At 42.5% G+C, this 17,264-nt stretch overlaps 1 protein-coding gene across 1 annotated transcript; it reads right to left on the reverse strand.

Moving 5' to 3' along the window:
* Nucleotides 1-15,507: 15,507 nt before the first annotated feature.
* On the reverse strand, nt 15,508-17,054 carry LOC109206290. Its single transcript, XM_019369101.1, has 2 exons — nt 16,725-17,054; nt 15,508-16,172 (listed from the first exon to the last, which is right to left on the reverse strand). Exons 1-2 carry the CDS (start codon nt 16,887-16,889, stop codon nt 15,663-15,665), a joined length of 675 nt encoding a protein of 224 aa, XP_019224646.1. The 5' UTR covers nt 16,890-17,054; the 3' UTR covers nt 15,508-15,662.
* Nucleotides 17,055-17,264: the final 210 nt, after the last annotated feature.

Raw genomic sequence — 17,264 nt, forward strand, 5'->3', positions numbered from 1 at the left:
ATCCCGGGAGCTTCACTGTATGTTTACTTTGGGACTACGGAATTGCATTCTGGGAGATCCCCCTGCACTTTTACTTTGGGACTACGAGACGGTATCCCGGGAGCTACCCTGTATTTTTACTTTGGGACTACGGAATTGCATTCCGGGAGATCCCCCTGCACATTTATGAGTTGGACTACAGGACTGCACCCGGGAGATCCACTGGATATGATATTTATATTTGGGGACTACAGGACGGTATCCTGGGAGATCCCCTATTGTTATCTTGGAGCTGAGTTGTGTTCTCTTACTGCGATTTACTTGCCTTTGTATTAGTTGTTGTTGTCCTTCATATCTTGTGTTACTTATTTATACTGGTTATTTCACACTGTTAAACCTTATATCTTATTTACCCTCAGTAGGGCCCTGACCTTCCTCGTCACTACCCAACCGAGGTTAGGCTTGGCACTTACTGAGTACCGCTGTGGTGTACTCATGCCCTTCCTGCGCATGTTTTTCATGTGCAGATCCAGGTACCTCTACTTAGGCTTACCATTCTTGAGGCGAGGTGATTCTACGGGACTTTGAGGTATATCTGCCGCGTCCGCAGACCGAGGAGTCTCTTTCAATTCCTGCATTTAGTATTTAGCCCTTCTGTACTTTCTGTTATTAATCTCTTTCTTATTTCTGTATTTCTTTCCCATGACGACTAAGAACAGGCAAATCAAAAATTTCACTTCGAATTTCAGACCTCAATATCCTGTTGCTCATGGTGTTTTACGATCAGTATTGGAAATGAACGGAGAAGTGGTGGAACGTGCGGAACCACATATTGGATTACTCCAGTGCGGCACGAAGTCGCTAATGCCGAGTCGGCTCCTATGCTGCTAGCTATGCCCTGCTTGGTCCCCCTTCCCCGGCACGGTGGAGGTTCCATAGCACTTCATAAGCATCGGGCTAAGGGGCAGTTGAGCAACTCAAGCGAACCGCCAAAAAAATGGGATAGTACCATTAGTGTCATCACTGAATCGGGTACATCAGGGTTGGTGGAAACTAGGTCCGCGTGTCAAAGAAGATCTCCGTTTGACAATAAATCCAATGAATACTTGCACTGGGTTCCAAAACTCTTTGCGACCTCATCACTTTAATCTCCAGAAGAGACTTTGAGTCTCTTAAATCTTTCATATCAAACTAGGTTCTTAATCTTCTCTTAAGCTCATTTATCGCCCAAGAATTCATCCACTTCCCTTTACTCCATAGGGCCTTCTCTAATAGGGAAAAGCCTTCCATTTCCGTCAAATGACCCGGCCTCCCCTGGCTTGTTAGACATTCCGGAGATTAGAGCTATGTAGTGTTATCACAGCTTGTGGATCCGTGAGTTTCCGGGTTTTGGGATAGTGTATCAGATTTTGAGAAGTTGTGTGTATATGCCGAGCAGCATTTAAATATTGTTTCCTTTAGTTATTTTTGGCTTTTGACTATTTATTCCGCAAGTTTAGTTTATTTTTCGCATTGTTAGGCTTACCTAGTCGTAGAGACTAGGTGCCGTCACGATAGTTCACGGAGGGCGAACTGGGATCGTGAAAAGTTGGTATCAGAGCTCTAGGTTCATTGGAGTCATGGATCACAAGCCGGTTTATTAGAGTCTCGCTGATCGATACGGAGAAGTCTGTACTTATCTACGAGAGGCTATGTAACTGTTAGGAAAAATTTCACTTCATTTGAGTTCCTTGTCGTGCGAGATTTTTGATATCCCAATTCTAAACTTATGTCTTTCTATTCTCTCACAGATGGTGAGGACACGTGCTACTCGAGATGACCAGGCACCCGTGCCCCCTACTAGAGCCATCAGAGGCGGGGCCAGGGTAGAGTCTGAGGACGCGCTCGTGGTGCAGCCAGAGCACCCGCGCGAGCTGCCGCCGAGGTACCACCAGCAGTACCAGCCGAAGTCCAGACATCTGATACGTCTGCCACTACTACTCCAGCACTCCAGGAGACTTTGGCACAGTTTATGAGCATGTACACCACTTTGGCTCAGGCAGGGTTGCTTCCCCTTGCTGCAGCCACATCCCAGGCCGGGGGAGGAGTGCAGAATCTCGCCGCCCGCACTCTTGAGCAGCGAGTGCATGTTGATCAGGTCCCAGAGGTTATTCCTGCGCCGCCTGCAGTGCCAGTTCAGCCCGAGGACAGGGCAGCAGCTTCAGAGGATGAGCAGCGGAGACTTGAGAGGTTCAAGAAATATGATCCTCCTGTATTCAGTGGGTTAGCATCAAAGGATGCCTTGGGATTTCTGGAGGAGTGCTACCGTATTCTCCGTACTATGGGCATATCAGGATCGAGCGGGGTTTCCTTCACTACTTTCCATCTTCGAGGAGCCGCCTATCAGTGGTGGCGTGCTTATGAGTTAGACAGTCCGGATGAGGCAGCTTCCCCGACTTGGGCTCAGTTTTCAAATATGTTCACGAGGAAGTATGTCCCCCAGAGTCTTAGGGACGCCTGGCAAGCGGAGTTTGAGCATTTGCGCTAGGGTACTATGACTGTCTCGGAGTATGTTGTCCGTTACATCGACTTGGCTAGACATGCACCAGCTTTGGTTTCTATGGTTCGCGAGAAGGTTCGCCGGTTCATTGAGGGTCTTATTCCCAGCATCAGATCTAGCATGGCTCGTGAGTTAGAGATGGATATATCTTATCAGCAGGTGGTGAGCATTTCTAGGAGGATTGAGGGTATTCATGCTAGGGACAGAGAGGAGAGGGAGGCCAAGAGGTCTCGAGAGTCGGGCCATTATTCCGGTGCCCGTGCCCCAGCTGCAGGTCGTCATGGTAGGGGTCATATGGGTCGTCCCGTTCATTTAGCTCTTCCAGCAGCCAGTGGTACTCCAGCTCCACCTAGGCCTCAGGAGCCTTATTATGCACCTCCAATCTCTAGTGCGCCTCCTGCACGGGGTGCTTCCAGTGGNAAGCAAAGATTGAATTCAAACAGTATGTAAGACAGTATGTAATTAGAAGTGTTTTTGTTCATGTGAATCTCTGTCTATGTGTTGGTGTCTTTGTAAAGAGGGAAGACTAGTCTTTATATAGTTTTGAAAAATAGGCAATACATAGGCAAAGAGTACACAAACATGGAAATAACAATCAATTAGTATCAATTAAGACAACTGGACTCATTCAATTGAGGAGTCTAGTTCAAACGGCTAGTCAAGGCAGAATAAGGAAGAAAATCAGTTTAATAAGGCTGATTAGGGCAAGGAAACCACATAGTGCATAAACAAGACCAAATACATAGTGAGTAATTAAGGAAAGGTTGGAATAGTAGTGTGTTTATCAAAGTATAATAGGACATCAGTTCGAAAATTACTAAAGGGAATCCCGGATCCAATTGTGATCACAGGGAATCCCAAGTAATTAAGGAAAGAGTCATATAAGTATGGAAATAATTCAAAGATTGGTGCAGAATTACAGAAGGTCATGTATTTAAGGAAAACATCACAAGCATAGGATTTTTACACAAAAGAATCAAAATAAGGAGGTTCAATTGCAAGAAATCAGTAAGGAATCATTAGCCTTATTAAAGGGATTTCAGAGTCAATCACTTGGTTGGTGAAAACTTTTGAAAGAGAAATTTCTCATATATAAAGCATACAGCTCAAACAAAGAAAGAGTCTAACATTGAAAGTTTCAGAGTCACAAGCAAAAGAGATTCAAGTTCAAATACAGGCTCATAGTGAGTCTGAAAACCTAGGGTCCCAAAGTGGAATCCTAGTAACACTTGTCAAAGAAACCCCAAAACCTAGGGTTTCGAATAGAGTCAGACAATAGAAGATGAGCAAACAGGTCATTGAAAGAGGCTCCGAAGCCCTTTTCAAAGACTTATGAGAGACAAGCATACATAATAAAGAACACTGATTCAAGGTCATGAGACCATGTTCGAGAAAACTCGGAGTTAAAACAAGTTCAGAAGAAAGAGATGATACGAGTTTTTAAACAACAGTAGAGAAAAATATGCTTAGCAGGAACACAAATAGAGTTCAGTAAAGTGAGCAAAAATCACAGATTTCAACCATAAACACATATAGCAAAGAATAAGGGAAACAACACAAATTAATATGCGAGCATAAGATTAACAGCAAAAGATAGAAGAGTTTTGCATAATAGAAAGAAACAAGAGAGCAAACTCATACGTAATAAGAAGAAAACATACGAGCATAAGACACACGTAAAGAAAGAACAGGAAGAAATCAGGAAAATATTTGAAGAAACCTTTTCAGAAACCCTAAAAATCGAATTTGAACGATTTTGAAAAGGAAATTTGGGGAAAACCTTAAAAATGTCAAGTAAAGCTCAGGCATGTCACAGATCTAAAAGAAATAAGCAACTACAGAACCTCAGACGGCTTAGTTGCAGAGAAAACCCTAGAATGAGAAAGGTCTTGAGGAAAGTCAAATCCTGAGTCGAAGAGACTCATATTGCTTGAACATGCCGGAATAATGAACGGAAAGGCCATAGATCTACAGATATTCAACAACTTAGGTTTAATGGTGAGAGAGGGTGAGCATAAGTCATCCATGGCCTGGAACACCATGGATTCCGGTGAAAGGCGATTGAAACGGTGTAGAAGAAGGCTAGGGTTCCGAAGAACCTTGAGAGAGTTTTGAGAGACGAAGGGGTTTCAAAGGCGGCGGATCGAATGAAATGAGGGATTAGGGTAGGTCGTTTGGGTTTAGTTATGGAAGGGTGAGTTATGGCCGTTGATCTGAATGATAAACGGCCTAGATTTAAGAGGGTAGATAGGAACCGGGTAGGGCCATTTGGATTGGGTTGTGGGTTGGATCAAAATGAAAAAATTGGCCGGTCCGATTGGGGTTGGGATTGGGTCAATTAAGGGTTAAAATTGAAATGTAAAAGGCTGTAATTGAAATGAAATGAGGCTAAATGTTAAATAGCCAGTTTTCCCTTTTATTTTATAAAAGATAGTAAAAAATGATTTTAAAAGCAAATTAAAAGTATTGAGCCAATTAATAATACATAAATATTAATTAAAAAATACTGGAACTAATTTTACAATTATAAAATATTATTAATCTTAAAATAGGCTAAAATTGCAATTATATGCAATTTAGCTTTAAAAAATACCAAATAAATTTGTAAAAATATGCAAAAATTATCTTAACTATATTTTGGTATAAATACGAGAATAAAATAAGTTATTCACCAAAATGATAATCTTGGGAGTAATTATTGGATTTTGTACTGCTAAAATAGACAATAAATGACTTTAAAAATCTTTTAAAAAAATTAGGAAAAATACCAAAACTCTTGGGCATGCATACACATGCTATTTTGAAAAGTATTTTGAGTGTAAAATACATAGGCAAAAATTGGGTGTCAACAGTTGACACACGCCATATGGTGAGGGATTGCCCCAGACTTAGGAGGGGTGCACCTCCACAGACTCCTCAGCCACAGCACGCCCCGCAGAGTTCTCAGACTATGGTCCCAGCACCAGTTGCTACCCCACCGGCCCAGCCAGCCAGAGGTGGAGGTCAGGGAGGTAGAGGTCGCCCTCGAGGGGAGGTCAGGCCAGATACTATGCTCTCCCTGCCCGTACTGAGGCTGTCGCCTCAGATTCTATCATCACAGGTACTATCTTGGTCTGTCACAGAGATGCATCAGTTCTATTCGATCCAGGATCCACTTATTTGTATGTGTCTTCTTATTTTGCTCCGCATTTGGGTGTATCTCGGGATTCTTTGAGTTCCCCTGTTTATGTTTCTACTCCTGTGGGGGATTCTCTTGTTGTGGACCGCGTTTATCGGTCGTGTTTGGTCGTTCTTAGTGGTTTTGAGACCAGAGCCGATTTATTATTGCTCGGCATGGTTGATTTTGATATTATCTTGGGCATGGACTGGTTGTCGCCCCATTATGTTATTCTTGATTGTCACGTCAAAACCGTGACACTGGCCAAGCCAGGTGTACCGCGTGTTGAGTGGAGGGGTGCTTTAGGTCACACTCCCAGTAGAGTTATTTCTTTCCTTAAGGCTCAGCATATGGCCGAGAAAGGTTGTGATGCGTATTTAGCTTATGCGAGAGATATCAGTATGGATACTCCTTCTGTTGATTCAGTCCCAGTAGTATGGGATTTCCCTGATGTGTTTCCAGCTGATCCTCTGGGCATGCCTCCCGATAGAGACATTGATTTTGGCATTGATCTGTTGCCGGGCACTCAGCCCATTTCTATCCCTCCGTATCGTATGGCTCCTCCTGAGTTGAAGGAGTTGAAGGAGCAGTTGTAGGAATTACTTGATAGGGGTTTCATTCGGCCCAATGTATCACCTTGGGGTGCTCCTGTCTTATTTGTGAAGAAGAAGGATGGTTCTATGTGTATGTGTATTGATTATCGCCAGTTGAACAAGGTGACAGTGAAGAACCGTTATCCTTTGCCTCGTATTGATGAACTGTTTGACCAGTTACAGGGTGCTTGTGTGTTTTCTAAGATTGACTTGCGTTCAGGCTATCACCAGTTGAAGATTCGGGAGCCAGATATCCCGAAGACTGGCTTTAGGACTCGGTATGGTCATTACGAGTTCCTTGTTATGTCATTTGGGCTGACTAATGCCCCATCAGCCTTCATGCACCTAATGCACGGTGTTTTCAGGCCATATCTTGACTCATTCGTGATTGTTTTTATTGATGACATTCTGGTATATTCTCGGATTCGGGAAGATCACGAGCAGCACCTGAGGACAGTGCTTCAGACCTTGAGAGAAAAGAAGTTGTATACTAAGTTCTCTAAGTGTGAGTTTTGGTTGGATTCCGTGGCATTCTTGGGTCACGTGGTCTCGAGAGAGGGTATTCAGGTGGATCTGAAGAAAGTGGAGGTCGTGCAGAGTTGGCCCAGACCATCCTCAGCTACAGAGATCCGTAGTTTTCTTGGCTTGGCGGGTTATTACCGTTGATTTGTTCAGGGGTTTTCATCTATTGCAGCACCTATGACCAGACTGGCCCAGAAGGGTGCTCCGTTCCGGTGGACGGAAGAGTGCGAGGAGAGCTTTCAGAAGCTCAAGATAGCTTTGACTACAACCCCAGTTTTGATATTGCCTACCGGTTCAGGGTCTTATACTGTCTATTGTGATGCCTCGAGAGTAGGCCTTGGAGCGGTATTGATACAGGACGGTAGGGTGATTGCCTACGCGTCCAGACAGTTGAAGATACATGAGAAGAATTATCCTATCCATGATCTTGAGTTAGCTGCCATTCTTCACGCCTTGAAGATCTGGCGTCATTATTTGTACGGCGTGCCTTGTGAGATTTATACTGATCACCCGAGTTTGCAACATCTGTTCAAGCAGAAGGACCTTAATTTGCGCCAGAGGAGATGGCTAGAGCTGCTAAAAGATTATGATATCACTACCTTGTATCACCCGGGCAAGGCCAATTGGTGGCCGATGCTTTGAGCCGTCGGGCAGAGAGTTTGGGGAGTTTGGCTTATTTACCAGCAGCGGAGAGGCCTATGGCGATGGATGTTTAGGCCTTAGCCAGCCAGTTTGTGAGATTGGATCTTTCGGAGCCCAGTCGGGTCCTAGCTTGCGTGGTCTCTCGATCTTCCTTGTTTGATCGTATCCGGGAGCGTCAGTTTGATGACCCTCATTTGCTTGTCCTCAAGGACAAAGTATTGCATGGCGATGCTCGAGATGTGACTATTGGTGATGACGGAGTATTGAGGATACAGAGTTTGTGTACCCAATATTGATGGCTTCGAGAGTTGATTCTAGAGGAGGCCCATTGTTCGCGGTATTCTATTCATCCGGGTTCCGCGAAGATGTACCAGGATTTGAGGCAGCACTACTGGTGGAGGCGGATGAAGAAGGATATAGTTGGGTTTGTAGTAGGGGTGGGCATTCGGTATTTTGGTTCGGTATTTAATAATTTCAATACGGTATTTCGGTATTCGGTTTCTCAATTGTGTATACAAAATACCGTACCAAAATATTTCGGTACGGTTCGGTATTTATTATTTTGGTTCGGTATGGTTCGGTACGGTTTCGGTTTAATATTCGGTATTTCTCGCTGATTTTCAGGTGATGAGAAAGGCAACCAACAAAGTAATACATTTCTGACAACAAAATGAAGTCCTACTACAACAAAGGAGGCTGATCTCCATCTGTGCCAAAACAGAAAAGGCAACCAGAACAAAATACCAAATGCAAACAGACTTAACATTCTGCAGTTAACACTTAACAGTTTGCTAATTTACAGAACAAATTAGCAGTCCAAAACTGAACATCCAAAGACCGAAATACAGCTAAAATGCAGCTAATTAACAGTCCAACTGTTACTGAACAGTTACAGAAAAAGATCCTCACACGAGACAGCACTTAATAGTTAATAGTTAACAATATGCTAATTTGGAGCACTAAAATGGAGCAGAAATGCAGAATAGAAAATTTTCACTGCTGGGACAGCACTGTAGCAGCATTAACAGGCTGCAAATCTTCTCTGAAAATGGCCAACCGAGCACGGGATATGATTGCACTTGAACCTAAACAATATATAAATCATAAGTTAGAATTTAATTTTTGGATGATAATAAAACAAAACTACATTTCTCACATTCACCCAATCCTCAGATTCAAGAGGACCTGCACTACTACCATCTTCACTAGAACATTGATAAACAGAAAATCCATCATCAAAAAGATGAAACTTGTCAAAGGCATTTTCAAAGTTTTGTGCCATCTATACAAATAGAGATAGTATAAGATTGTGTGATTCTAAGGCACCAACAGATCTAGTATATGAGTCAGTATACATATCACTATAACACATTGGCTTGGCTTAATATGAGCCTAAATAATGCGTGAAATTAGTTTGATGCAGACTCTTTAATTTTGTTTCTACTCGAAGTTAAAGTACTTAATAATTGTAAAGGCTCGTGTATTCAGTCTGTGTTTGGACTTTGGCACAGTACCATATCAATTATCACCAATTTTTTTTACTATGGCTTATAGTTATAGGTTTGAAAGTTCAGAGAGAAATGTTGATTTGTATCTAATCTTTTAGTAATTCAAATCCCACTGATTTGGTGCAATTTAAAACAGAAATTAAAAAAATTATGCGTCTGAACTCAAAAAGTTCAAAACTTAAAAATAAAGTTCAAAACTTATTCATATAAACTCAGAAGTCGGGTCTTAGAGTTAGAGTGACCACACAGAAATTAAAGTTCAAAACTTAAAAATAGAGACCGGATTTACAAAATATAAAAAGAAACCTCAAACAATCGCAAAATAAAGATCATAGAAAATTCATATGAACCTGGCCGGAGAGTTGAGCTTCGAAATAATCCAATGATTGAGTGAGTAGAGAGGAGTCGGAACTCGGAAATGAAATGGCGCCCAAATCGCCAAAGTATAGTGTTCTTGGCGCTGGCGGCCTGCGTGGGTAAAGTCGTGAAGTGAACCGGTGAAGAACTGATGTCTGAACTCTAAGAATGGAGATGAGATGAGAGTCGACTGGTCGTAGTCGTACTGGGAAGTGGGATCTGGGAGTCGAATGGAGATCAGATGATAGCCTAATGCCCTAATTTGATAATTGCTTGACTAAGAGAGTAAGACAGGAAGAGTAATGGGCTTCGGGCTTGGGCAATTAGGCTTGGGGGAGATGTTTGGGGCTGGCCGGCTGGGTGGGACAGTGGGTACTGGGTAGATAATTAGATATAGGTCAATAAATTTTGGTATTTCGGTATTACCAAAATTTTAAAATAATAATACCGAGAACCGAATCGAAATACCGAAATACCAAAAATCCAGTACCGAATTAGACCGAAATACCGAAATAACCGAAACCGAAATACCAAACTATTTTGGTTCGGTTCGGAATTCGGTTTTTCGGATTTTATGCCCACCCCTAGTTTGTAGCTTGGTGCCTTAATTGTCAGCAGGTGAAGTATGAGCACCAGAGGCTGGGTAGATTGCTTCAGCAGATAGAGACTCCGGAGTGGAAGTGGGAGCGGATCACCATGGACTTCGTATCTGGGCTCCCACGGACTTTGAAGAAGTCTGATGCCATTTGGGTTATTGTGGATCGGCTGACCAAGTCCGCGCATTTCATCCCTGTGTGTACTACCTATTCCTCGGAGCGGTTGGCGGAGATTTATATCCGGGAGATTGTCCGTCTACATGGTATTCCAGTTTCTATCATTTCAGACAGAGGTACTCAGTTCACATCGCGGTTTTGGAGAGCCGTACAGCAGGAGTTGGGTACTCGGGTGGAGTTGAGCACAGCATTTCACCCTCAGACGGACGGACAGTCCGAGCGCACTATTCAGATTCTTGAGGATATGCTCCGTGTGTGTGTGATTGAGTTTGGAGGTTCTTGGGATCAGTTCTTGCCATTGGCGGAGTTTGCCTACAACAACAGCTATCAGTCCAACATTCAGATGGCACCGTATGATGCCTTATATGGTAGGCGATGTAGATCTCCGGTGGGTTGGTTCGATCCAGGTGAGGCTAGATTATTGGGTACAGACTTGGTTCAGGATGCTTTGGAGAGAGTCAAGGTGATTCAGGATAGACTCCATACAGCCCAGTCCAGACAGAAGAGTTACGCGGACCGGAAGGTTCGTGATGTTTCCTATATGGTTGGAGAGCGGGTTCTGCTTCGGGTTTCGCCTATGAAGGGCGTTATGAGATTTGGGAAGAAGGGAAAGTTGAGTCCGAGGTTTATTGGCCCTTTTGAGATATTGAGGCGTGTTGGGGAGGTTGCTTACGAGCTTACCTTACCTCCCAGCTTTGCAGGTGTCCGGTATTTCATGTTTCGATGCTCCGGAGGTATCACGGTGATCTGTCGCATGTGTTAGATTTCAGCTCAGTCCAGTTGGAAAAGGATCTATCTTATGTTGAGGAGCCAGTGGCAATATTGGACAGGCAGGTCAGGAAGCTGAGGTCAAACAACATTGCATCAGTGAAGGTTCAGTGGCGGGGTCAGCCGGTCGAGGAAGCGACCTGGGAGACCGAGCAGGATATGCGCAGCCAGTACCCTCATCTTTTCACTACTTCAGGTATGTCTTTGTGCTCGTTCGAGGACGAACGAATGTTTAAGTGTGGGAGGATGTAACGACCCGGCCAGTCGTTTTTGGAACTTACGCCCCAATCCCCTATTAACTGCTTCCCCCAAGTTTATTTCTGCTATTTTGATTTGCCGGGATGTTCGGTTTTGAGTTTCAGAGAGTTTTGGGACACTTAGTCCCTAAATGAGAGCTTAAGTGTTGGAAAGTTGACCGTAGTCGGAATAGTGTGAAGACGACCTCGGAATGGAAATTCGATGGTTCCGTTAGCTCCGTTAGGTGATTTAGGGTTTAGGGGCGTGGTCGGATTGTGTTATGGAGGTCCGTAGCTAATTTAGGCTTGAAATGCCGAAAGGTCGAATTTTGAAGTTTTCGATTCGATAGTGAGATTTTGATCCGAGGGTTGGAATGGAATTCCGAGAGTTGCAGTAGTTCTGTTATGTCATTTGGGACGTGTGTGCAAAATTTCAGATCATTCGGACGAGATTTGATAGACTTTTGATCGAAAGCGTATTTTGAGAAATTTGGAGTTCTTAGGCTTGAATCCATGGTTAATTTGAGGTTTCGATGTTGTTTTAGGTATTTTAAGGATTGGTACAAGCTTGGGGAGTGGTATTAGACTTGTTGGTGCCTTTAGTTGAGGTCCCGGGGGCCTCGGGATGATTTCGGATGGTTGGCGAGAAATTTAGAAGATGTTGCAGCTGCTGCATTTTTTGCTGCTTCTGGTATTTTCGCATCTGCGGTAGGGGGACCGCAGATGCGGCGCCGCAGAAGCGGCTAAGTGGCCGCAGAAGCGAAACTTAGGAATTTCCTCAGTAACCGCAGATGCGGTTAGTTGTTCGCAGAAGCGCTACCGCTCCTGCGGCTAGAGTTTCGCAGATGCGGAATCTGGCATTTTAAACGAAAGTCGCAGATGCAACGTAGTTTCCGCAGATGCGATCCTAGGGCCGCAAATGCGGGAATCGCTGGGCAGAACACATAAATAGTTGCCTTTGCGAAATTGAGCCATTCTTCCACCATTTTCATCCGAGTTTGAAGCTTTTGAGAGAAATTTTTGAGAAAACAAAGGGGAATCGCTTGGAGGTAACGTCCCTGACTTCATAACTCATTTTTATGTGATTAAAGACCTAATTAGTGGTGGAAAATTTGGGAGAAATGGGTAATTAGGGCTTGAGTTTAAGAGACCCAAAAAGGGGTATTTGAGGGGTCAATTGAACTCCGATTTTAGTGTTCTTGTTATGCATAGACTCGTGAGAGTATGAGGATTTCGAAAATATAAATTTTACCCGATTCCGAGACGTGGGCCTGAGGGGCATTTTGGTCATTTTACCTAATTTTGCGTATTAGCTTCGAATTTAATTGTGGAATCAGTTACTTGAGGTGTTATTTACAATATGCAATTGAATTGAACAGATTTGGGCCATTTAGAGTCGGATACTCGTGGCAAAAGCGTGGTTTCGGGTTGACTTGCGCTTGTTCGAGGTAAGTGGCTTGTCTAACCTTATGTGGGGGACCTTTTCCCCTTAGGATTGATATTGTGGTAATTGAAAAGCCTCGTACATGAGGTGACGAGCGCGTACTTGTGCTAATTATTGGAAATCCGATTTTTCATTAAAAATAGCCTTGAATTGTGTTCTTTATTTTCTTGCTTACACTATTTGGAAACTAAACCTGCTGTAGCCTAGAGAAGCATGTCTACTTGACTAAATTGCTCTATTCGCCTTAACTTCCTTATCTGTATTACGTGAACCATGCTAGGTTAGGATTACCTGGTTCACTTTGATATGCAATTGATTCGATTAAATTCTTGTTGTTGCTGCGTATTTACTTTGGGACTACGGGACGGTATCCCGGGAGCTTCACTGTATGTTTACTTTGGGACTACGGAATTGCATTCCGGGAGATCCCCCTGCACTTTTACTTTGGGACTACGGGACGGTATCCCGGGAGCTCCCCTGTATTTTTACTTTGGGACTACGAAATTGCATTCCGGGAGATCCCCCTGCACATTTATGAGTTGGACTACGAGACTGCACCCGGGAGATCCACTGGATATGATATTTATATTTGGGGACTACAGGACGGTATCCTGGGAGATCCCCTGTTGTTATCTTGGAGCTGAGTTGTGTTATCTTACTGCGATTTACTTGCCTTTGTAATAGTTGTTGCTGCCCTTCATATCTTGTGTTACTTATTTATACTGGTTATTTCACACTGTTAAACCTTATATCTTATTTACCCTCAGTAGGGCCCTGACCTTCCTCGTCACTACCCAACCGAGGTTAGGCTTGGCCCTTACTGAGTACCGCTGTGGTGTACTCATGCCCTTCCTGCGCATGTTTTTCATGTGCAGATCCAGGTACCTCTACTTAGGCTTACCATTCTTGAGGCGAAGCGATTCTACGGGACTTCGAGGTATATAAGCCGCGTTCGCAGACCGAGGAGTCTCTTTCTATTCATGCATTTAGTATTTAGCCCTTCTGTACTTTCTGTTATTGTTAGACATTCTGGAGATTAGAGCTATGTAGTGTTATCACACCTTGTAGATCCGTGAGTTTCTGGGTTTTGGGATAGTGTATCAGATTTTGAGAAGTTGTGTGTATATGTCGAGCGGCATTTAAATATTGTTTCCTTCAGTTATTTTTGGCTTTTGACTATTTATTCTGCAAGTTTAGTTTATTTTCCGCATTGTTAGGCTTACCTAGTCGTAGAGACTAGGTGCCGTCACGATAGTTCACGGAGGGTGAACTGGGGTCATGACATGTATAACGGTAAATCTCGTCACATACGACGAAGACATAAAACCGTTAGACAATTACTCTCTAGAGGAATTATCACGATTGACTATGTAAAGTTAAGTGATAATGTGTCCGATCAACTTACAAAAGGCCTAACTAGAGAGGTAGTTGAGAAATCATCAAGGGGAATGGGACTCTGGCCAAGAACAGGTCATAGTGGCGGTAACTCTACCTAGAAGACTGGAGATCCCAAGATCTAGGTTCAAGGAGATCAAACAAAGTCATTAATGACGGTTCAACATTGTCAACTAAACTTTTGGTCCATTCTCGTGATGAGACAATGTTCAGTACCAAGGATAAAGCATTAAGGTTTTTTAATGATTTCTAAATTTGATACGGGGTATATCAAATAGTGTATCTACGGGATGACACGTTTAGGAATCACCTATGTAAGTGTGAAGTGTTAGTCGCTTCAAGGAGAATTTTGCAAGGCCAGTTCTCTATGCACTTATGAAACCAGACGGTGTTCATGGCTGAAACGACACAACAATGAGAACCAAAGACGTTTATGGGTTGGTTGTGTGACTTGTGGTTGTCTAGGTATACACCAAAGTTTGATGGTTCAAAGATATCAAATCTACCGATTGATCGAGTATATCCGACATAAGTTCACTACGGAAAGTTCAAAGGGAAACCTACTTATCCAGATGCAATTAATCCTTGCTTGCGAATCACACAGTTTTTCATGCATACTTCCTTGATATAGCCATTCCCCATTCATGTGGGGGATTGTTGGGTTTTTAAGCTATTAATGCTTAAAATAGGGTGAACGGGAAATGGAGGAAAAAATAAAAATTTTGAGTAATATTTGAGTTACCCTCCTTGATTGACCCATATGGGAAGAGGAAAAGGTTTTTGATGGGTATATAAGCAATTGCTCTTCTTCTAGCTCATAAAGAGTTGAGAAGAAGGCAAGCCTCGCGCCGTCGTCGTCGTCGTTGCTCGCTCGCTCGGCTCGGCTCGGCTCGGCTCGGCTTCGGCTTCGGCTTCGGATTCGGATTTGGATTTGGTCAAATGATCGATCGATTGATTCAATTTTTCCTCTTTATTGTTGAGTAAATAGTCATTTATGTTATGGCATTTATTCTTTGTCCGTTTTGCAAAAACAGTCATTCAGAAGAGTTGCACCTCTTCAGATTTCAGCCCAACTTTGGCTATAAATACAAGTCCATTCTCTCAGATTTTCCATACGAATTTTCTGTGTTCTTCTCCTTTCTTCTGCATATTTTAACTTCAAAGAAAGCAACAGTAAGTGTGATTTGCTATCGAACTTTGTGCTCGCTACTGGAGTTTGAAGTACCACTACACCAGTGTGTAATTTGTTCTATTCTGGGAGGAAATAATCCATAACCTTGGGTACTAGGAGGGGATTAAATTCCTTAAGAAAACACTGTGAATTCAGTGGGGTCGAATTGGTTTTTTTTCTTTATTTCGTTTACATTTCTGTTTATGTTATTTTATTTTCTCCAGAATTATTTTACAAATACAGATTACTAACAAATACATATTCTAAAAAAAGTCTTAGAAAATCGTTGTTAAAGAAAAAATTGTTTGACTCCCCAAATATAGGCGCGTAGGCACCTAGCTTGAAGTGATGTTACGTGACATTGCTTCGTCAATATTTTTTCATCTTTATGTACAAATAATAAATAAAATTAAAATTTTGGTATAAATCTAAAAAATGACATCGTTTATTGTTACAGTAATTTGTTCATTTGGCCACTTCTTCAAATGTTGATACCGTTTACAAAAATTCTTTCTGCGTGTGCCACTGCCCAAATAGTAACACTTTTACATAAAATCAGATAGGAGTAGTTTATTTCTTCAAGTACAACTCTTACTCATAGTTCTTGACAAATCTACAGCAAAATCACGCTCATGTAATCCCCAAACTAAAGCCAAAGAAGATACAACCACAGGCACTGGGCCAAACATCCATAACAAAAGAGGAAAAGCCATACAAAGCACTCTATCCCCAACAAAAGCCAACGTAAATCCTCTTTCAAATAATGTCTCTGTATACATTGGATTTATTGAAAATTCCCCCAATGCATTAACCAAGAAATTAGCATCAATTAAGTAACTAAGTGCCAACGAACTACTCAAGAAACTTGCCAACAAGAAAATAGTTGCTGAGCCATATTTCAACACGATTATCTTCCCTGTTTGTGATCCAAAGAAAGCACTAGTAAAGAGATTTCTCACGTTATAGGTGTTGTTTGTTAGAGCTGCCAATGCTAAAGTTATGATCATTGTGATTGTTGCTGTGAGTATTGTTTCCATAAGTGTGTTTCTTAAGCTTTGTACAGCTAACGTGCCTTTCTTCTCGTTTCCCTGACACCAAAAAGTAAAAAAGATTTTAATAAATCATCAACAGAGGCTAATTCAAGATCTAGAAGCGGCCGGTTCAGAAGGAGTATGATTAATTTTATTTTTTTTTTATATGTGTACAGTTATAGTCTTGAAGCAACGGTAAAGTTGTCTCCATGTGACCTATAGGTCACAGGTTCGAACCGTGGAATTAGCCATTAATGCTTGCATCAGATTAGGCTACCTACATCACACCCCTTGGGGTGCAGCCCTTCCCCGAACCCTACGTAAACACGGAATACTTCGTGCACCGTGGAAGCAGAATTGAACCCCTGGCAAGCCTTAGATTCGTGATTCGTCTCTGTTCGTAAGACTCTTCATAAATAAAGCGCAGCTCGGTGCGCGAAATATTTCGCGTTCATGCAGGGATCAGGAAAGGGTTATACTCTACGGAGGTGTGACGTAGGCAGCCTACCCTCATACAAGCAGTGGTTAATTTTACAGCTCGAACTCGTGACTTACAGGCCACACAAAGACAAGGAAATTAAAAACTGAAGAATGAAAAGGAAGACTTACTTGATTGAGCTCTCGCAGCCAAGATCTCTTCTTGAGCATATTCATACCAATGGTGGTGCGAGAAGGTTTATGCTTCAAGTGGTGCCAAAGATAGAAATGATAGCCAATTGTGATGAAAAGACTCAAGGGGACTAATATGGTGTCCAAGAAACTAATGGCACCCATTTTAGTTTCTTACAGAGAGTTTCTTTTGGGCTTTAGTTTTGAGATTAGAGATTGCTCATGGTTTTATCTTTGCTTAAGAGATAGGGGTGTGTTGAGAAGTGGAGTTATGTGTCATTAGCAACTAGAAAAAAAGATGGGAACCAAATATATATGCATGCACATTTTGTCAAAATTTAGGTGGGGTTGTCCATAGTGGAAAATACACAACGGCCAACATTTATATAATGGGAGGATAATAAAATCTATAACAAATGGAGTCTGATTAATTAAGGTGAGATTGCCACCCATCTTTGTCTATCCGTATGACTTATAGGTCACAGATTCGAGTTGTAAAGCAGCCACTAATACTTGCATTAGGCCAGGCTGTCTATATTA

Source organism: Nicotiana attenuata, unplaced genomic scaffold, assembly GCF_001879085.1.
Source record: "Nicotiana attenuata strain UT unplaced genomic scaffold, NIATTr2, whole genome shotgun sequence".
Taxonomy (NCBI): Eukaryota; Viridiplantae; Streptophyta; class Magnoliopsida; order Solanales; family Solanaceae; genus Nicotiana; species Nicotiana attenuata.